General features: G+C 36.8%; 1 protein-coding gene across 1 annotated transcript in view; it reads right to left on the bottom strand.

Moving 5' to 3' along the window:
• LOC128220342 (uncharacterized) overlaps positions 1–24,132 on the bottom strand; it is a 157,689-nt gene that overhangs the window by 120,740 nt on the left and 12,817 nt on the right. Inside the window, exons 2-3 of the mRNA XM_052928700.1 lie at positions 19,599–19,652; positions 14,667–14,773 (exon numbers count right to left, since the gene is read on the bottom strand). Coding sequence (XP_052784660.1) covers positions 14,667–14,773; positions 19,599–19,652 — 161 coding nt within the window. The remainder of the gene's footprint in view (positions 1–14,666; positions 14,774–19,598; positions 19,653–24,132) is intronic.

The following is a 24,132-nucleotide window of genomic DNA, read 5'->3' as shown; positions in this document are numbered from 1 at the left end:
GGAACCCAGCTCTAATGGATATATAGACACCGTACAAGTTTCATCGAGATACAATCAAAACTGAAGGCTGTATCGTATTAACAAGGAATTGTTCACAGACGGACGCACATATTACGTACACATTACCATTGCATAAGCTCTTCTGGCCTTTGGCCAGTAGAGCTAAAAATTGTTAAAAACTTTCAATGTACAATTATTTAAACTTAATAAACTTAGTGCTTGAAATGTCATTCTTGACTAGGAGAACAAGTTGGATGTGGACATGAAGAGTCGCAAAAACAACAAGAGCTGTCACAGAGACAGCGCGCTCGACTATTCCGCCGCTTTTCAGTGTAAGGATTGAAATGTTTTGGCGAAACATGCATGGATCACTGTTAGAATAGATTTCAATGCAATACATGATGTGCTGAGATATAAACATAAATGTGGTTACATGGAAAATCTTAACGAGAATTTTTAAGTCTAATAATAAAGGGCCATTATTTGTAAAATACAGTTATCTAACTTGGTTATTCAATTAGGTTGGGCGGTTGAATAAAAAAGGGGCCATTATTTGAATTTAATGCAAACTAGAGTTATCTAACTTGGTTAATTAAGTAGGTTGGATGGTTGAGTACCATTGTATCAAGTCTCAATGCAATACCTCAAGGAGTTGTTGAGATATTAACCTATGTGTGTTTGCATGCAAAACCTTAACCAAGGTGAGAAGCCAGCGCCGTCGCTTGGGTGAGTAGTATTGCTCTCCATATTCTTCGAATAGATGAGCTAAAAATTGACAAGGACTCTAAAGTTGCTGTTTATTTGGACTATTTAAGTATTAATTCTCAACAAGATAAAGTTACTATAAATAATCCTGGCATTAGGACACAGAGCTAGCTGGGCTGTATTGTCTGGACGGTGCTTAGCACCTGGTGAGCCTAAAATGCCTAGATTGTAAATCTGCTACTTATTATTCTCTATCATTGACTAGACATTTTGCAGGTAAGTGAAAATTAAAATATTTTCTTGTATGTTAAAATTAACAATTGAAAAATTAAAAAAAAGATAATGCATTATCGAGCATAACTTAAATTGTGCATGCTGGGGATATCAATATTGTATACATGTATATAGCTTAACAGATATTTACAGTGTTTAAGTAGCCCAAAAAGATCTTATTCACAGAAAAAAAATAATCAAAATACTAGAAAGTAGACAGGATTTCGATGTTTTTTGGCAATTATTAAATTGTTCGGTTGCAATTTTGAGCAATTTATTCTTATTGGTATTCCTATCAAGCATCAAACATGTACATGTATGTCTAAAAAAGACCAATACAAACGAGCCATATTACTTTTAATGTGCGAGGCCAACAGATCCCTTCAGAGAAAATGGTGTTAGTAGTTTATACTCCAGGTCTCGGCATGAGCACAGGGTCCCAGAGTGACAGTTCAACCACCGAACACCTATCCTGGGCGGTTAACCAGTACTAGGTGCATTCACTTCTGCAAGGAACTGACAACTTCTTTACCATGAGTGCGAAACAGTGCCTCCAGATCTTTAAGGAGCTGTGTATAATAAAGAGCCAATGCCACTTCCGAGTCGAAAAATTCAATCTGTCAAAATGCAGCTTTAATGACACACCGCTGTTGGTCAAGGACAGGTCACGCGGTGACACCACATTTTTCCATTTTCCAAATTTATATTATACCAAAATGGCGTCTATATTCGGATTTTGAAGAATATTTTAACGAATAAATAAAAAGTATTGGATATATGGGGGGCAAGAATCCATAGGTTTGAGGTTCACTCCTTCGCAATATGGTTTCCTTTACCACGAATATCCCATATCAGGTTACCTACTGACTATGGAACTTATAGTATCTTTCAACATGTTTGTAAATTAATTCATTGGCAAGAATAGTTTTAACAAGAAATTTTCAAATGACTATTTGTCATTTTGTATTCATTGTGATGAAGATTGATATAAAAACAGTTAACATTAAATTTCCAACCAATTCTTAAGAGGAAAATGTGATATTTATCTTATCTCCTGATAAAAACTTTCAATCACGTTGGGTACTGAATGGGGTACTATATTGGTTTAAATAGGAAATGATGTCATGAACACATAGTAATCTATGACTTCATCTTACCCGAGATCATTATTATATATGATGTCACGATTAAAAAGAAAGAGTTTAGTTTTTTGTTGTTATTCCTACTGCAGTACTTGATATCACCTTTCTATGTATTCTTCTTACAAACAGTATGAGAATGATCGCATGATTTTTTGGTTTGAAATTATTCTGAGTACAACATTTTTGTAATGCATGCATGAAGTGGCATCCCTTTATGGTATCCTGTTTTTTACTAGAGAAGTTAAACAGGTTGGTTGATTTTGCTGTCTTTACTTGAAGAATATTTTGATAAAAAGATACTGACACTCCTACATGATAATGCCCTGGCATGTTCTCTTTCTTATAATTTATGTTGACATTATACACTAGTCAATTGTAATCACGGCCCCCACATGTCCAGGGTATTCTTGGGATAGCCGGGGAAATGGGGCGTGATTTTACCTTTCAGTTGGCATCACAGTGCCGGATGATTGCGGTGGTTTTGTCTTCATGCAAAATATAGTGGGGAATGGGTCTTACCTAGGGTCCCTGGGTGCAGGGGCATTTGACGGTGATTTTACCATCTGTTGTTCATCCCTGCAAGGTGGGGATTTTACCCGGGGTTGGCTGGACCGAAAGTCAATGTCCCAGCTATTCCCTGGACCTGGGGGGACCATTGTTACAATTGACTGGTGCATTACCTGATACATTAAACATATCCTCAGTTTTATTAATAGGCTGACTGTACTTGCTTCCCTGTATCTATTTTCACCAAGGTTGTGTATATAATTTATATAATACACAAAACTAGAATATCCATATACTTTTGACACTTTCATCTGTGACATTTGAATAAACAAGAGATGTTTGTCAAACAGTATGCCCCCCCTGAGTGCCATGTTGTCAGGATTATATGGACAATTGAATGAAATATGCATGGACTGAAATGACAGCTGATTTGTCACTGACATTGGATGCCGTTGAGGCAGTTTTAAGATTATTACCATTCAAAGTTTGAGGATAGAGTGTGTTATGACCATGACCTTTGACTTTATGACCTCAACATCCATAGGAGTCATCAGCTGGTCACCAAAATGACACATAATCTTATGACGTCACTTCCGTGTAAACAAGTTTTTCTCGACGTCTGAACAAATTTTATGAAATTAATTAATTATTAAGTCAAAAGAAGTTCGATTTTATAGAAAAAGCATACCATTTTGAAGGAAATTTTATAACAATTGCATGCGTGTGCTTTTTATAAATCTACGATGGAAATTGCGGAAGTTACAGCGAAAAATAAACTTTCGCACAACGTAGACTCTAACCGTCATGTTTCAAAAACGGAAACAAGGAGTTATGATTTAAATAAGAAGAAGGCGATCAGGAAGAAAATGGAGGCGACCGAAGTGAATGATGTGGAAATAATAAATACGGGCGGTGGAATAAAGATCATGCTGAATACTGGTGCGTACGAACTTTTAAAAGTGTCGGCGGAACATTTTTACGCATCTGAAAACGACACGTTCCAGTTTCAAAAGATTCCAGTGACAGATAAAAAAGGAAACATTGTGGAAACGAAGTTTAAAGTTAGCAGTGGTAAGTCTCATATCTATACCTTAAATATGTACCACACGAAGTCAAGTTGCCTTGTGAACGGTAAGCAGGTGGCTCAGTTCATAGATGCCGACTTCCCAAACCTGATTCAAGGAATAGAAAGCTGCTTAGAAGTTAGCAACTCGTCTATAGAAGATGTTAACTCACAATTGAAATCTCTCCTTCATCAGTATAAAGCGATCAGTGTCCCCGAAACCCCTACAGAAGACCTGTCTATACAAGTGCGTGATTCACTCCCATCGGCAACTGCAGCCAGTAATGTTATATTACTGTCCGATCACTCCAGTTTAGATTCACAAAATGATGAAGGCAGCTCTAATGAAAATGGCCCCGATCACTGTGACGCCAATTATGACAAGTACATCGGCCTACTCCAATCAATTGCCGAGTCCGTCAAAAATCTGCACCATAGCCTTGAAAGCCATATACAAATGACGGATATAAATTTTGGCCAGATCCGGGATGAGATCCAAAGTGTGAAAAAGCAGATTATTTGTGAAAACAAGCACAACGTGTTACAAATTGATAATGTAAATACCACAGCAAATGACATTAGACAAAATGTAGTCAAAAACTTCGACAGCCTAACTAAAAGACTGCAACAAATAACAGACTTGATTAAAACTATGCCGGTCAAAAATCTCTCTACTGCCGGAAAACCAACTTCACCTAACACAGTTCCAACAGAGCGACCAGCTCAGAGTTCAATTACTAAAATACCGGAAAGGACAAAGACTCTATTAATAGGTAGCTCAATTGTGAAAGGGATACAGCCCCCTGGTTTATCTACAAACGTAGAACTCGTCAAGATCAGCGGCGCGAAAATTAGGGACGTGGCTCAGAGGCTGAATGAAATTGACACACGTCACTATAACGACGTCATCATATACGTTGGCGGAAATGACGTCAGTGACGGAAAACAGCCCGACGCGTCTTACCGCGAAATTTTGAACGTCACACAGAAACTACAGGAGCAGCGTTGTAAAGTCCACCTCTGTACCGTCTGTCCACGCAGAGACGCCGACGTTTCGGAGTTTAACAGCAGGGTGCGCCAAGTAAGCCGGGAAACAGGAGCCGATCTCATCGACTGCTACCAGGCGTTCGTCTACGGAAACGGAGATACAGTGATACCATACTTTACCCGCGACGGAATTCATCTCACTGAGCAGGGATCGAGAACACTAGTTGCGACTGTAAACAGTCGAGTTCATATTATTCGTGATAGAGACGGTAACCAGAAGACACACAGAACACAGAGACACTTTAACACACCTCCAACGCAGACGTGGGGCACGTTTCCCAGACAATCTAGGAATAACTTTCATTTCAGAATGGTAAAAAATGGAAGATATTCCCAATAGGATAAGCATGACAGACACTCTATTGATTTAACTCGTTCTTGCAATAGATATCATCATTTAGCTTATATATGCCAGGAATGTAATGAGGTAATATGTTCATGCAGTTTTTTTAGGCAAGTTATGTGTGTTGACCAAATTGAAACGTGTAAAAACATCGAAAGTATACATTCTGAGTTAACATACGACGTCTGGCAAAATGAGAATAGATCTAGCACAAATTGTATCGAAAATAATGTTGCGTTATACGGTCACGTCAACTCGCTAGGAACCGATATTAAATCTGATAAAATTATTACCGATACCGATAACAACGTAAGCACCATAATAAGCCAAAAATGCTGTCAACTAAATTGCACGAGTGTGTTGGGCGGTAGTCATAATTCGCAGTGTATTAATACAAATATGGAAACAAATGGAAACACATATACTCCAGCAGCCTCTTCTCAAGGTGACACTGTGTTCATGTTTGATAAGAAGGGTGTTCGGTGTGCACACTTAAACGTATGTCATTTGCTTCCGAAACTTGAGGAAATTAAATACCACCTTTGTCAATCGTATTCGCCAAATATATTAGGTTTATGTGAAACTTTTTTACACGCAGATATCAATGACAATATGCTGCAAGTTAAGAATTACACGTTTGAAAGGAAAGACCGAGAACATAAAAAGGGAGGGGGTATTCTTGTTTACGTGAACAATAATATACAGTACCGTAGACGTCTAGATCTCGAGGTAAATGACATTGAATCGATTTGGCTTGAAATTAATGGTCTATATTGCAAATCGTTCTTAATCAATTTCATTTATCGACCTCCGAACTCCCAACAAAAATGGATTGACTTATATGATAAGCAGTTAGAAATAGCTGATAGTTCTAATATTGGGTTTCATTTAATTGGAGATTTTAATATCAATTATTCGCCGGAAAGTGGCAAATATAACAACACTAAATGGGCAGATCTTACCACGAAGTATGGCTTGGAACAATTAATCAAATCACCAACAAGAATTTCAAAAAATAACTCTACTATAATAGATCATTTATATACGAATATGAGTAATCATGTAACTGAATGGTGTGTGTCTCACTTATCACTAAGTGACCACTTTCCCGTTTGTTTCACACATTCTATTACAGACAAATTACCAAAATTGGCCCCTAATAGCCATACAGTTATACAATATAGATCTTTTAAGAAATTTGAAAAAGAAGCTTTTCAGGCAGAATTGATGTTTTCAGGACTGGATGAAATAGACTCATTGTCAAATTCCAATGATGCACTGAAAAGATTTTATGAAATTCTAAATGGCATTTTATCTAAACATGCCCCAGTCAAAGATAAACGTGTGAAACGCGAGAATCAGCCTGATTGTTTTACTGAGGAAATTATATCTATAATAAATCACAGGGATAAATGCCGAAAAACTGGCAACATAGACCAGTATAAAATACTTAGAAATAAAGTAACTTCTATGATAAAGAAAAGTAAAAAGAATTTTTTCAACAATGCAATAAAAGACAATAAAAATCCGACATATTTATGGAAAAATCTAAAAGATATTTCACATTTGAATCAATCAACTGTGACAGCATTACCTCATAAAATGACATTTAATGAATTTCCGGTTGAAGATCCGTCAAATATTGTAAACGAATTAAACAGTCATTTTGTAAGCATTTCAAACATTATAAATAAAACAAAGTTTTTGAATACAAATTTTAGAAACTTAAAACATATTCTAGATACAAAACTAGGTACAAATAGGTTTGAGATTAAACATATTACCCCTTATGAAGTCCATACTATTATTGATAAATTAAATGTTGGAAAGGCCACAGGCATAGATGGAGTAGGCCCCAAAATTTTGAAGCAATGTGGTGATACTATTACACCTTGTATAGCATCAATTATCAACAGTAGTATAGCGCATGGAGTTTTCCCTGATAAACTGAAAGAAGCACGAGTAATACCAATTTTCAAGTCGGGCAACAAAGAGGACCCCAATAATTACCGCCCCATTTCAATACTCCCAACTATATCAAAAATCTTTGAAAGGCATATAGCGACACAGGTACAGTTGTACTTTGAGAAAACCGATGTCATACACAAAACACAATCTGGATTTAGAAAACACCATTCATGTAACACTGCTCTAATAAGACTTATAGATACTTGGCTTAAAGATGTTGACAGTGGTAAACTAGTTGGTGCGATATTTTTGGATTTGAGAAAAGCTTTCGATTTAGTTGATCATGAAATTCTTCTTTATAAATTGAAACTGTATCATTTTTCTGAAATAGCATTGAATTTGTTTAAATCATATCTTGAAAATAGAAACCAAATTGTAAAGATTGGCAAAATTAAATCGCAAAAACTCACTGTTACATCTGGGGTACCCCAGGGTTCCATACTGGGACCCTTGCTTTTTATTTTATACATAAATGATATTGCAGTTATGCATCCAACATTAAATATAGATCTATATGCAGATGACTCAACACTTTATGAATCTGGATATCAGTTGACGGATATTCAAAATAAATTACAACATCATTTAAATTATGTTAATAAGTGGTGTCAACTAAATAATATGTCATTGCATCCTTCCAAGACTAAATGCATGTTAATAGGGTCTGCAAATAAATTAAAAAACACTGGGAATCTTGAACTTTGTATTAATGATGTTCAAATAGCTAATGTTGTTGTGCAAAAGTTATTAGGGTTGTATATAGATAATACACTAAACTGGCATGTGCAAATCGATTATGTTTGTAAAAATCTGAATAAGAAAATTGCACTTCTAAAAAATATAATATATTTCCTCACACCTGATACAAAACGAATGTTTTACAATGCATATATTCTGCCAAATTTTGATTACGGCTGCTTGGTATGGGGCAAGGGAACCAATTCATATGTGAATAAAATAAATAACTTACAAAAACGAATTGCAAAAATCATACTTGGTAAATCTAAACGAGATTCATCAACAAATCTATTTAAAGAACTAAAATGGCTAAACTTCTCGGATAGATGTAAATACCACGCAGCAGTATTAGTTTACAAGACGTTGAATAGCATGGCTCCATCATATATGTCAGAATTAGTAACAGTTTCAGACAATAATGTATATATGCTAAGATCAATGGCACACAAAGATATTGTTTTACAAACTAGACCTCGTACTAATTATATGAAAGCATCGTTTACATATTACAGCAGAATTGTTTGGAATAATATACCTTTGGAAATACGAGAATCAAAAAACTTTAATACGTATAAAATAAAGGTCAAACAGTACCTCATAGGAAACTTGTGATTATACAAATTGTGATGTTTTATTCATAATTATATTTAACTGAGAGTATCTGTCTAATATTGATTCAACATCATCATCATGTCATCATATGCATCATTATCGTCAGCATCAACAGCATACTTATAATCATCATCATCATCGTCATCGTTGTTAGCATCGTCTTCATGTTTGTCTTATGATTATTTGCCATATTTTCATTCTGTTTCAGAGGGCCATATCGAAAATAAGATTCTGTAGTTTTGTACATGATCTTAATATGTCACCTTCTTAAAATAAAGATATTATTATTATTATTATTATATTATTATTAAAAATCTAAATGTCAAGTTTGAGGGCCATGGGTGCAGGCATTGACAAGTTATCACACAGACAAGCTTTTTTCGTTCAAGGTCACTGTAACCTTGACCTTTGACCCGATGACCCCTAAAATCATAAGGGGTCATCTAAAGGTCAGACACAACATTAAGTCAAGTTTGAGGGCCATGGATGCAGGCACTGTCGAATTATCACTTGAAACATTTTCGCATTCAAGGTCACTGTGAACTTGACCTTTGACCCAATGACTCCTAAAATCAATAAGTGTCATATCCTGGTCAGGCCCAACTTCCATGTCAAGTTTGATGATCATAGGTTCAGGCATTGTTGAGATATCACTGGGAGAAGATTTGTTAACTTTCTTATGATAAAGGTTACTGTGACCTTGACCTTGGCCCGATGACCCCCAAAGTCAAGAGGGGTCATCTACTGGTCGGGCCCAACCTTCATGTCAAGTTTGATGATAATAGGTCCAGGAATTGTCAAGTTTGCTTTCAAGGTCACTGTAACCTTGACCCCTAAAATCAATAGGGGTCATCTACTGGTCAGGCCCAACCTCCAAGTCAAGTTTGAGGGCCATGGGTGCAGGCATTGTTGAGTTATCACTCGGACAACCTTTTATCGTTCAAAGTCACTGTGACCTTGACCTTTAGCCCAATGACCCCTAAAATCAATAGGGGCCATCTATTGGTCAGGCCCAACCTCGGAGTCAAGTTTGATGGCCATAGGTGCAGGCATTGTGAGTTATCATATGGACAACTTTTTACCATTCAGGGTCACTGTGACCTTGACCTTTGGCCTGATGACCCCAAAAAACAAAAGGGGTCATCTACTGGTCAGACCCAACCTTCAAGTCAAGTTTGAGGGCCATAGGTGAAGGCATTGTTGAATTATCACTCAAACAACCTATTACCATTCAAGGTCACTGTGACCTTAACCTTTGACCCGATGAGCCCAAAAAACAATAGGGGTCAGCTATTGGTCAGGCCCAACCTCCAAGTCAAGTTTGAGGGCCATGGGTGCAGGCATTGTTGAGTTATCACATGGACAACCTTTTACCATTCAAGGTCACTGTGACCTTGACCTTTGGCCCGATGACCCCCAAATACAATAAGGGTCATCTATTGGTCAGGCCCAACCTCCAAGTCAATTATGAGGGCCATGGGTGCAGGCATTGTTGAGTTATCACTTGGACAACCTTTTACCATTCAAGGTCACTGTGACCTTGACCTTTGACCCGATGAGCCCCAAAAACAATAGGGGTCAGCTACTGGTCAGGCCCAACCTCCAAGTCACGTTTGAGGGCCATGGGTGCAGGCATTGTTGAGTTATCACTCAACAAATTTTTACCATTCAAGGTCAGTGACCTTGACCTTTGGCCTGATGACCCCCAAAAACAATAGGGGTCATCTTCTGGTCAGGCCCAACTTCCATATCAAGTTTGATGACCATAGGTCTAGGCATTGTTGAGTTATCACTCAGACAAGCTCTAAAATGATTTTACCATTAAAGGTTACTGTGACCTTGACCTTTGACCCGATGAACCCTTAAATCTATAGGGGTCATCTACTGGTCAGGCCCAACCTTCATGTCAAGTTTGATGACCATACGTCTATGATTTGTTGAGTTATCACTCGGACAAGCGACCAACATACCGACATGCCTGTGCAAAGCAAAATACCCCTCTTCTTTGAAGGGGGGCATAAAAAGCAGTGTATTAAAGTACTGTAAATAAGAGCAGATTGTAGAAGGCCATGGTGGGTAGCAACAGGCAATTGAAAGGCCCCGCCTATCTTGAAGCTCATTTGTCAGCCGGGTATTGATCAAGTAGATTGACTGGCAGGTTGCTTCATGTCTATTGCTTGAAACAAGATTTTCAACCCCCTGGGCAAGTATGATAAAATTCAAGGGGGATGTTCCTTGGGTGGGGCCCTTTCAAAGTTGTTAAAAATGAATTTAATTTAGAACTCTTGGTTGCAACCAAAAGGAACAAGAGCTCAATTAATCCGCCACTTTTCTGTGTATGGATTGAAAAGTTTTGGCGAAACATGCATGGATCACTGTTGGATTAGATTTCAATGCAATACATGATGTGCTGAGATATTTACATAAATTGAAATGGAAAATATTTGAGGTGGTACACAAACTTTAACGTAAATTCTAAGTTGAAAAAGGGGCATAATTTTGTCAAAATGCTTGAGGTTGGGAGCATGATGGTGAACAAGCATGCTAAGTTTGAAAGCCAAATGTCAATGGACTTTGAAAATATTTGAGGTGGTACGCAAACTTTAACGTAAATTATAAGTAGAAAAAGAGGCATAATTTTTGTCAAAATGCTTGATCGAGTTACCTCCTCCTGTGTACAGGTTGGGGGCATGGTGGTGAACAAGTTTGCAAAGTTTCAAAGGCATATGTCAATGGACTTCGAAAATATTTGAGATGGTACGCAAACTTTAACATAAATTCTAAGTCGAAAAAGAGGCATAATTTTGTCAAAATGCTTGATAGAGTTACCTCCTCCTGTGTACAGGTTGGGGGCATGATGGTGAACAAGTGTGCAAAGTTTCAGAGGCATATGTCAATGGACTTTGAAAATATTTGAGGTGGAACGCAAACTTAAACGTAAATTCTAAGTCGAAAAAGGGGCATAATTTTGTCAAAATGATTGATAGAGTTGCCTCCTCCTGTACAGGTTAGGTGCATGATGGTGATCAAGTGTGCAAAGTTTTAAAGCCATATGTCAATGGACTTGAGGTGGTACGCAAACTTTAACATAAGTAGTTACGCCGACGCTCGGGTGACTAGGATAGCTCTCCTTTTTCTTCGAATAGTCAAGCTAAAAAGGAAACAACACTTCTTGACAAAAAACGTAAACTAAGATTATTCATATAGAGCCCTTAAGGTCAAAATATAAACGTTGCCCATGAAAGACCAGACCTTTTGACATATTTTATGTTTTTTAAAACTACATCAATGAAATTTTGACAATCTGTACTGTTTCGAAAACAAACATATATTTATATATGTCGTCCTCTGATGACCCTGACTGGGACCTTTTTGACCTAATTAGTGTTTAGACCTATAGCAATTTAGACAGTTTTGAAAACAATAAATAATGTTGTGTTTTGATGACCTAGCTCTTCTGGCCTTTAGCCTGTAAAGCTAAAAATAAATGATGGACATGAAATTTGTAATTTTGGACTGGAGATGAACCAACAGTAAAGTTTGGTTTATTCACCCATATTAAAAAGTGAATATCAACTGCGACCTTGACCTTTGACCTACTGATCTCAAAATCAATAGGGGTCATCTACTAGTCATGACCAACTAGCATACCAAGTATGAAGTTCCTTGGTGCAAGTGTTCTTAAGTTTCTGAGCAGTAACCTTTTCTTCACCTCAAGGTCACAGCTACCTTGACCTTTGACCGACTGATCTCAAATTCAATAGGGTTCATCTACTAGTCATGACCAACTAGCATACCAAGTATGAAGTTCCTGGCTACAAGTGTTCTTTAGTTATTGAGCAGAAACCATTTTTAAACTTAAGGTAGCATACCAAGTATGAAGTTCCTAGACCCAAAGGATCTTTAGCTATTGAGCGGAAACCGTTTTTTCACCTCAAGGTCATGGCGATCTTGACCTTTGACCTAGTTATCTCAAAATCAATCAGGGCCATCTACTAGTCATGACCAACTAGCATACCAAGTATGAAGTTCCTGGAGGCAAGCGTTCTTTAGTTATTGATCGGAAACCGTTTCTTTACCTCAAGGACACAATGACGTTGACCTTTGACCTACTGATCTCAAAATCAATAGGAGTCATCTACTAGTCATGACCAACTAGAATACCAAGTATGAAGTTCCTGGGTGCAAGCCTTCTTTAGTTATTGAGCAGAAACCATTTCTTCACCTCAAGGTCACCGTGACCTTGACCTTTTGACCTCAAAATCAATTGGAGGCATCTACTAGTCATGACCAACTAGCATACCAAGTATGAAGTTCCTGGACACTAGAGTTATTTTTATTTATTGAGCAGAAACCATTTTTAACATATCTGTTAGTGACCTTGACCTTTGAGGTAGGGACGTGGGTCTTGCATGCACCACTTCTTTATGTAATGAACACATGTGCCAAGTCTCTTAGACTTAAAAAATAAAAAAAAAACATTAATGGAATATATAATCTAATACAGGGGACATCGATCGTATAAACATCATACGATCGGGTGTGTATGCAATGTGTATGTGTGCGTGCGTGTGTGCGAATGTGGGAGCAAGTGTATGTGCTTGTGCATGTGTGTGTGTGTGTGTGTGTGAGAGCAATTGTGCAATTTTAGTATGTTCTGAAAGGTGTGCATTGAATATGCCTACCTTTCTGGGCATAAAAAAGCAAGCCTGAATGTGTCCATATGTTAAGCTTTAATTGCCAAAAAATTATTAAAACAGACTGACAGACAATTTCCAATCAATTACAAATCAATTGAAAACAGTACTTACATTGCATAAGATAACTAGAACTCCGCGAGTCGGATGTGTCGCCTGACGAATTATTTACTGTCGACATTATAGCTGTTAGATTGGCATTTTATTCATTTATAGACAATGATGTTGCCATTTAACTTTCAAGTGTAGGTGGCATTTGAACCCTCAATCAGATATACCTACGGAATAAGTTTCAGGTTGAAACCTCCTATAGTTTACGAGATATGGCACGGACAAAACCTAAGCAAGAAAATTAACAAAGGGCAATAACTCTAAAAATATGGCAGCAAGAGTAACGGTTCTTGTGCACTGCACTTGCCCTCAATGAGATCTATCTAGCTATGAAGTTTCAAGTTCATACCTCCTATATCCTTCAAGATATGCCCCGGACAAAACTTTAAGCATGAAAATTAACAAAGGGCAATAACTTTAAAACTAAGAAAGCAAGAGTTACTGTTATTGTGCACTGCACTTGCCCTCAATGAGATATATCTAGCTATGAAGTTTCAAGTTGATACCTCTTATATTCTTCAAGATATGCCCCGGACAAAACTTTAAGCATGAAAATTAACAAAGGGCAATAACTTTAAAACTAAGAAAGCAAGAGTTACTGTTATTGTGCACTGCACTTGCCCTCAATGAGATATATCTAGCTATGAAGTTTCAAGTTGATACCTCTTATATTCTTCAAGATATGCCCCGGACAAAACTTTAAGCATGAAAATTAACAAAGGGCAATAACTTTAAAACTAAGAAAGCAAGAGTTACTGTTATTGTGCACTCCACTTGCCCTCAATGAGATATATCTAGCTATGAAGTTTCAAGTTGATACTTCTTATATTCTTCAAGATATGCCCCGGACAAAACTTTAAGCATGAAAATTAACAAAGGGCAATAACTTTAAAACTAAGAAAAGCAAGAGTTACTGTTATTGTGCACTGCACTTGCCCTCAATGAGATCTGTCTAGCTATGAAGTTTCAGGTTGATACCTCTTTTATTCTTCAAGATATGTCCCGGACAAAACTTTAAGCATGAAAATTAACAAAGGGCAATAATTTTAAAACTAAGAAAGCAAGAGTTACTGTTATTGTGCACTGCACTTGCCCTCCATGAGATCTATCTACATATGAAGTTTCAAGTTGATAACTCTTATATTCTACAAGATATGCCCCGGACAAAACTTTAAGCATGAAAAATAACAAAGGGCAAAACTCTAAAAATATGGAAGCAAGAGTAACAGTTCTTGTGCACTGCACTTGCCCTCAATTAGATCTATGTACATATGAGGTTTCAAGTTGATACCACTAATAGTTTAGGAGATATACCCCGGACAAGCGAAAATGGGATGCGGACGCCGCCGTCGCCGACACCGTCGCCGCCGACAAAAGTAACCCCTATATGTCGTCTTTTCAGGCGACACAAAAATACTACTTGTAAATATATATGTACAGTAAATGTTACGTAATTTTACCCCTGAACATGTTCCATCCTTCCATCACGGTGCTTGATGACAAGATATTCATTCTGATTGGCAGAGTATCGTGTCAACATGAATATCCTCTCTCGAAGTAGGAACATCTGCAAGAAGTAAAAATATACAAATTCAATATTTGCAATACTATTAATTATATTAGCAATGTTTATCAAATCAATCTGTGTTATTTTACCAATGATTTTCTGATGCATACCTTAGTTGACCTTGAAATATACTATTCTAATATCAGGGTCAAAGCTTTTGAACGTTGGGACCGCAGATGTTTCATTTTGTTTCTACTCATTGGAAAACTGTCTGCATTGATGATGGGGTGAATATTTGTTTTATTCAAATCATAGTCCATGTAAATGTATCTCAATATTTTAGGACCATGGCAAGTCATCTAAGTAATTATCACAGGGATGGATTGGTTGTGTATGAAAGTGGTGTCACTTCCTTCAGAACAAAGCTAATTTTGGAAAATCAAACTTCTAATAAGGAGCAGTAATGCATTTATTCACTGAAAATACTTCAAACAACATTGACTATATTTGCCTATTGAAATGATGATCTGTCTGAGATTTATGTAGATGTATGTTGCAAACATCCTCCGCTAATGTTTTGCTACAACATGCAAATCTAATTTGACATTGTCTTACTTGGTCTGATGTACAAAAGTAGTTGCTGAGATATTAACCTTTGTTTGCTTACATGCAAAACCTTAACCAGAATTTCTAAGTCGAATAATAAAAGGGCAATTATTTGCATTAAATGCAAACTACAGTTATCTAACTTGGTTAATTTAGTAGGTTGGATGGTTGAGTACCATTGAATTAAGTCTTAATGCAATACATCAAGAAGTTGCGGAGATATTAACCTATGTGTGCTAACATGCAAAACCACAACCAGAATTTCTAAGTCAAATAATAAAGGCCCATTAGGCCACACCAAATTAATAACTTGTTCATCGGATTTCCCGCACTTCTTCAGAAAAGCAAAAAAGATATTTTTACTTTTTTATCACTTGCGCCCACACCATCTAAATAAATAGTTGTTTTTTTTACGAGCGCTAATTTGTTTAGTAGAATGTAGCCTTTTCCCTTATAACCATGTTTTTCGATCTTTACAATTATCAAAGCACCAGCTAGTCTCAATCATGCAGCGGCTCTAAATAGAGTCAATGAACATTATAGACCCTTATGCAAGATCAAGATGATCGAGACTAAATTGGCAACATGAAAACATTTTTTTCACTCCCTGATTCTTGAAAATTACGTGAACAAATGACAATTCTACCACCATTTAAGGTTTTATTAAATTTTGGACAAATGTGTTTGTTTTAATTTGGCTTCTGCTTAAAGTAAACATATGTATACTGGGCAAGAAGAGCTGAATTTCTTCATGAATGACATTGATTATCCAAAGTTAGAATTTAGTTCGGACATGTTTGACAGGAATTCGGATGAAAAGACAGTTTCCAATCGGTCATCTATACCTACTACACCTGTCCAGGTAAAAACTTCAGGTGTGTATTTTAACTTGTTTGTTGTTAACAAATATGATGTATATTTTGTATTATTTGTTGCCTTCAAAAATATACATTTAATGATTTATGTTTGTTTTTATTTTGCTACAGATCAGAGTATAGTGTTTATGTAATTCATATGCAATGCATGTACAGTAATAGAAAAATTAAGTTTGGCCAAGAAATGAGCACCATTTTTCTTGTGTTATCATCAAACTGTTTCAGTAATGCATACTACATTAAACTACAATGAACATTTATGTATAATATTGCTCATTAAAATTTCAGATTCCTGGGATGCAGCGGATCATGAAATTCCTGTCCCATGAGGCAACGAGGGCGTGCTTGTGGTGGAGGCCTTGGTCGCCGATGAGTCAATGTTCGTGGACAGTAGGATGACGCTAAAAATTAACCTGACTGATGTGCTTCATGCAATCCCATGAGTTTTACCATTCACAAAAAACATCAAACAAGCCAGATTGTGTATTTTTTGTAAATATTAGTCAAAAAGGATAAAAAAATAGTGTCAGACTGTGTGATTGGAAAATGGTATCAATCAGACTTTGTGTTGAGAATAAATGTTTGTAGATTTTTTAAATGTTCATGTGTATATTTAAACTATATATGGAAATCATTCAAGTGTTAAATATTTATTTTTGTCTATGAAAAAATATTGCATATTCTTGTATTTTCTTGAAATATTTTTTTGCTATATAAGAAAATTGACACAATCAGTATTTGCAGTACAAAAGAAGTTAAAGTGTCTTTTGTATTTCTATTACTTGTCTAAATTTGAACAAGATATCTAAAAAATTAAGGAAAATTTAAAAAGTTTAAAAAAGATAGGCGTTAAATTCTGAGAAAGCCTAAAATCAATCTGACGCTGGCTGGAATTTTCTGTGACATATTTGGTGCTGAAATGATTTACAATACTGTGTAGGATTTTGGTAAATACTCTTCCAGAACTAAGATGGCTACTAAGGCCAACCGTGTAGTCATTGCAAGAGTGATAGCTGTAGTTTATATTTGATTGCAAATGCCTATATTTATTCTGCGAGTTATTTTTCAAGTCATCTTGTCGAGTCATTTCCATGGTATGAGATATGACAATGTATTTTAATAGAGACTTATTTTTAAACAAGTTTTCCTAAGGAAAAGTGGAAAACCTAGTTAATAGATTTGGATATGCCATTGGGCAGGCAGGTGGCTGTGAACCATTGGCGCTTGTGTCCAGGCTTTAACTTAGCCATGCATAGGGTATTCATTAATTTAGTAGGTTAGATAGTTGGGAATACATATCTAAAGTTCAATGCAATAAATGATGTATTTCCTGAGGTAATGACTTTAAGGTGCTAACATGCGGACACAAAGTATAGTCATATGATGTTTGACCTGTTAGTGTGACCTTGACCTCGAACGTAGCTGGCTGTTAAATGTGCTCTGCACATCGTCTCAATATGGTGAACATTTGTTGGTAGTTTATTTCAAAATCCAAGCGGTTCAAGAGATATGGAGCATACAGGAAATGATCGTATTATTTAAGGATTGATTCTTATTTTTTGTGCGTTCATGCTGTATGAACGCTCGACCTCGATTTTGCATATCCATGAATCGCACTTGCAAAATCGCAGCGGAGCGTTCATACTGCATGAACGCACAAAAAAATAAGAATCAATACTTATATTTACATTTTCCCTTTTTATTTTATTTTTTTCGACCTAAAGGGTTCGAAATCGAAATTTTAATTACAACAAAGGGAACAAAACACGAGAGCAAATGTAAATGGTCAAAGCACTTGTCGCCCTTGGTTTTTAAGCTTGGGGTTCTTCTTATCATTTGCATAATAAATAGTCCAAAAATAATTTGCAGATTTTTTTTTTAAAAATTCAAGATTCTTTTTAATCATTTGGTAGTTATTGTAATACATATGGTGGTAATAATGATTTCCTTTGTAATATTCTTGTTTTTATCATGAAAAATATCGAAATATTTTAACTACTGTTTTACATATGCATGACCAATGTGAGTGGGCATAATAAATGTTGTCACCATGATTTTATGGATTATGTTCAGTTTTACAGGTAAAAATAGCGTCAAAATACTTTTCTTTTGTTGTATTTCTAGGTTTCCCATCAAATTGTAGTTTAATGATGTGCATTTATAAAGTCTTTTCAAATTAACACTTTAAGACGATTGTTTTTACTCGAAAAATAGATGACAATTTGACAGGTTCCAATTATTTTATATATTTAAATGTTGTTTTATAATAAGTTATGATATTTTAAAATATTCTTCTTTAATTTGAGAGATATCATTATATCATTCTAATGATCAAAAAATACATTTCAACATTTTACGTGTCAAAATTGTTAAAACTTGACACATTTACAGTGTCATTTTATCTGTTATTTGTGTACATATGCCGTGCTGTATTAGCAAAAGGTAGACCATAGTAAGATCTCTACGCACGGTGATTCATCAGCACCCAATCAGAGCGTTGCTTTCTCTCAAAACTCCGCCAACAAAGGTCACGAAAGGTCAACCGGCTCATGCAAAATGAACACAAGTTTTATCGTTCAGAAAATCAAGTATGAATGTAAATATAGCCATATGACCTTTGACCTCTAAGTGTGACCTTGAACTGAGCTGGTTGTAACATGGGCTCTGCACATCAACTCTATCATTATCTCATTATTAGTAATATTTTGGCACTTTAACTGGGAAATTTGAGGCCACATACAAACCCCATTTATAAAGGCTTATTTTTTTATACATAAAAAAATCATTTACTGCTTTGTATTGATCATTTAAGTCAAATAGGTTAAAAATAATTTCTTTTATGCATCTATAAAGTATATTCCCACATTTTGCCCCTGTAACATTGAAAAACAAAACAAAGCAGCAAATTTGATAAAGTTTTTTTTTGCACACACCGTGCATTGATTTTGACATCAAGAACACAAGGTTTGTGTTTATATACAAGCAAGAAAGTAGTTCTGTGTGCTACAAGTTTGTATTCAATCAACTCTATTGTAAAATTTAACACTAGAACTTAATTGGCAAAACATGTTATTTTTTTCCATCCAATATGGCTTACAATCATCTGTTATCAAGGCGGAAAGTCAATATCTCCATTGTCAAGATGATAGAGTAACAACAGTAGGTAAGCTTTGAGCAGTCATAGTAAACTAACAAAGGAAGAACAATGTATGTATGTGTGATAATTGCATGATAATATGCCATGACCATGTCATGTTTAAACCTTAAAATATCATACACTTGAATTGGCAGTCACTTGGGTGAATCTTGATTGTAACTTCAAATTAAATATTTCATTGAGCTTAATGCAATGATAGACATTAATTCATATACAGAACAAAGCAAGAAATGAACTATCTACAAACCCTTTGTGGCCCATCTTCTATTCTTGCCTGCCCTTCATGATTGTAAACCAGTGCCTTTAAAAAAAGTAAAACTAATTAAGCAACCTGTTAAAAATAATAATAATAAATATGATAATAACTAGAGCTGTCACAGGAGTGACGAATACCCCCAAGAGGCCATAACTCCAAGGTTACTGCACACTGCATCTTCTTTTATCATGCATGTATTGTTTTATTTAAATCTGTTGAGTAATTTAGAAGTTACACTGCTGACAAGAAAAACTAGCTGATGCTCTAGCTGATCTCTTCTGGAATAAGACATCTAGAGCATTCACGAGCTTTTCTTCCAACACGATCATCATCAAAGTACATATTTGGGCTTGAATGCTTTCTATCCACCTGGGAATAAATCCCGGGACTGTTCCTGTAGCTGAATTAACAAGTCCATCTGACAGGTCAATATTTGTAGTAAGCACTACTGTGGCAAATATGCCATACTTAAGTTCTGCTGGTATTCCACTGGCATCTGGTTCAAATGAAGCATGCTGGATTTGTTTTGTTTGTTCATCTTTCCAAGTGTCAATTACTTTTAAGGTAAATATTTGCTCATTTAGTTTTTGAAGGATCTATCGAACTTGACCTGTATCTTCTGATGTTACACCTGTATACCAAAAAATGTTCAAATCTGTCAAGCCTTTCATGAGTTATCGTCCGGAAACCATTTTTCTATTTTTAGTAACAGTGACCTTGACCCCACCAGCCCCAATATCAAACTTGATCTGTATCTTCTGATGTTACACCTGTGTACCAAAAATTGTTCAAATCCGTTTAGCCTTTCATGAGTTATCGTCCGGAAACCGTCTTTCTTTTTTTAGTAACAGTGACAATGACCTTGGCCCCACCAGCCCCAATATCGAACTTGACCTGTATCTTTTGATGTTACACCTGTGTACCAAAAATTGTTCAAATCCGTTTAGCCTTTCATGAGTTATCGTCCGGAAACCGTTTTTCTATTTTTAGTAACAGTGACCTTGACCTTGGCCCCACCAGCCCCAATATCGAACTTGGCCTGTATCTTCTGTTTTTACACCTGTGTACCAATTTTTTTTTAAATCTGTCTAGCCTTTCATGAGTTATCGTCCGGAAACCATGAAAAACGACCGACCGACCGACCAACCGACAAGCTCACTAACTTGATCTGTATCTTCTGATGTTACACCTGTGTACCAAAAATTGTTCAAATCCGTCTAGCCTTTCATGAGTTATCGTCCGGAAACCGTCTTTCTTTTTTTAGTAACAGTGACCTTGACCTTGGCCCCACCAGCCCCAATATCGAACTTGACCTGTATCTTTTGATGTTACACCTGTGTACCAAATTTTTTTCAAATCTGTCAAGCCTTTCATGAGTTATCGTCCGGAAACCGTTTTTCTATTTTTAGTAACAGTGACCTTGACCTTGGTCCCACTAGCCCCAATATCGAACTTGACCTGTATCTTCTGATGTTACACCTGTGTACCAAAAAAATTTCAAATCTGTCTAGCCTTTCATGAGTTATCGTCCGGAAACCATGAAAACCAACAGACCGACCAACCAACCGACAGTCAGACCGACCAACCGACCAAAAAGCTCACTCCTATATACCCCCTCAAACTTCGTTTGTGGGGGTATAATAATAAAAATAATAATAATCATAATAATAATGATAATAATAATAATAAAAGCTTTATTTAGTGCTTTTATCATTTAGCGAAGGTTACACATTCAGACATATGAAAACATAATTATATTCTAATTTTCAATATGGACTTAAAAGTAAAGAAACAAAATAAAAAGCTAGAAAGATACATTTACATATAAGACTATTAAACATTCTGTTATTAAATGCATTCATATTTAAACATTCACTGACAGACACTCAAAGGACATGACTATAAATTAAACATATAAATATGTTAAAGAAAATAATTAACACAATTAATGATGCTTATAACTTCCTTTGAACGTTTGAAGGGTTTTCAAGGTCAATTATGTAAAGGAATGTCATTCCATATATTTTTGCTATAATTTGTGAATGATGTTCCTATGTATTTAGTGCCGAGGTGTTATCTGTAAGACAAGATCCTTGTTTGATACTGATCTTAACTGGTATGTTTTATTGTCAGAGAACCTTACAATATCTGCCAAATATGATGGGGCCTTGTTATTCATAATTTTATATCCAAGGATAGCACAGTGGTATTTGCATCAGTCTGAGAAACTCATCCATTTTAATTCTCTGCAGATGGTGTTCGCATCAGTTAATTAAGTTATTATTTGGCAACTCATTTCAATAGTATATTTATCTTATTCATATAGTAACTTGTTCCTTTGCCCCAGATATGTAGCCAAATATGGGCAATATACATGTGTTTAAAACATGACTTTCATTTCAGATGTGAGGTAAAATATTATGAACAGAGCTATTTTGTTATTCAGTTTTTTACAGCATTTATTTATATAGTCAAAACAATCATGGAGTTTATTTTGAATTGGTGATATATGATTCTATGCTACTGCGGCACCTATCACCATTATCTGTGCTGGGTAAGGTTTCTGCTGCACCTTTCACCATTATCTATGCTGGGTAATGCTTCTGCTGCACCTATCACCATTATCTCTGCTGGGTAATTCTACTGCTGCACCTATCACCATTATCTCTGCTGGGTAATTCTACTGCTGCACCTATCACCATTATCTCTGCTGGGTAATGCTACTGCTGCACCTATCACCATTATCTCTGCTGGGTAATTCTACTGCTGCACCTATCACCATTATCTCTGCTGGGTAATTCTACTGCTGCACCTATCACCATTATCTCTGCTGGGTAATGCTACTGCTGCACCTATCACCATTATCTCTGCTGGGTCATTCTACTGCTGCACCTATCACCATTATCTCTGCTGGGTAATGCTACTGCTGCACCTATCACCATTATCTCTGCTGGGTAATTCTACTGCGGCACATATCACCATTATCTGTGCGCGTTAACGTTTCTGCTGCACCTTTCACCATTATCTATGCTGGGTAATGCTACTTCTGCACCTATCACCATTATCTGTGCTGGGCTATGCTACTTCTGCACCAATTACCATTATCTGTGCTGGGTAATGCTACTGCTGCACCAATCACCATTACCTATGCTGGGTAATGCTACTGCTGCACCTATCACCATTATCTGTGCTGGGTAAAGCTACTGCTGCACCAATCACCATTACCTATGCTGGGTAATGCTACTGTTGCACCTATCACAATTATCTCTGCTGGGTAATGGTAATGCTACTGCTGCACCTATCACCATTATCTGTGCTGGGTTATATTACTGCTGTACCTATCACCATTATCTCTGCTGGGTGAAGCTACTCACCATTATTTGTGCTGGGTGAAGCTACTGCTGCACATACCACACTTATCTGTGCTGGGTAATACTACTGCTGCACCTTTCACCATGATTTGTGCTTGGTACACTACTGCTGCACCTATCACCATTATCTGTGCTGGGTGACGCTACTCCTGCACATATCACCAAAATCTGTTCTGGGTAACGCTCCTGCTGCACCTATCACCAGTACCTATGCTGAGTAACACTACTGCTGCACCTATCACCATAACCTGTGCTTGAAAATGCTGCTGCTGCACCTTTAACCATTACCTATGCTGGGTTATGCTACTGCTGCACCTTTAACCATTATCTGTGTTGGGTAATGCTACTGCTGCACCTTTAACCATTATCTGTATTGGGTAATGCTACTGCTGCACTTTTCACAATTATCTGTATTGGATAATGCTACTGCTGCAACAATCACCATTACCCATGCTGGGTAATGCTACTGCTGCATCATTCACCATTTTCTGTGCTTGGTAATACTACTGTTGCACCTATCACCATTATCTGTGCTGGGTAACACTACTGCTGCACCTATCACTATTTTCACTGCTGGGTGACACTACTCACCATTATCTGTGCTGGGTGATGCTACTGCTGCACCTATCACCCTTATCTATGCTGGGTAACGCTACTGCTGCACCAATTGCCATTACCTGTGCTTGGTAAATCTACTGCTGCACCAATCACCCTTATCTATGCTGGGTAATGCTACTGCTGCACCTATCATCATTATCTGTGCTTGGTGATGCTACTGCTGCAACTATCTGCATTATCTATGCTGCTAATGCTACCAGGGGCGTAGCTTCCTATAGGCCGTATAGGCCCCGGCCTACACATTTTTCAGAAAAACCGAAATAATAAAAATGCCAAATCTGCAATAAAAACTGAAGTCATAGGAGGGTGGGGGGGGGGGGGGGGGGGGGGGGGGGGGGGGGGGGGGGCTAAAATATGAAATTCCGACAAATGTGCTTTAGTATATCGGAAACCTGGTATTTCAAATATATCGTTTTCCTTTGCTCTAAAGTAGACTGCGCGTTGACGCCTTACATTAAACATTTCCAATCGGATTGGTATAAGTTTGCGGGCGCTTTATTATTTGAAATTGTAAACGGTTCGGTGCCAATATTGCC

This window comes from Mya arenaria, chromosome 15 (genome assembly GCF_026914265.1).
Source record: "Mya arenaria isolate MELC-2E11 chromosome 15, ASM2691426v1".
NCBI lineage: Eukaryota > Metazoa > Mollusca > Bivalvia > Myida > Myidae > Mya > Mya arenaria.
Note: the sequence above shows the minus strand (reverse complement) of the source record. Positions and strands in the feature narration are given on the sequence as shown.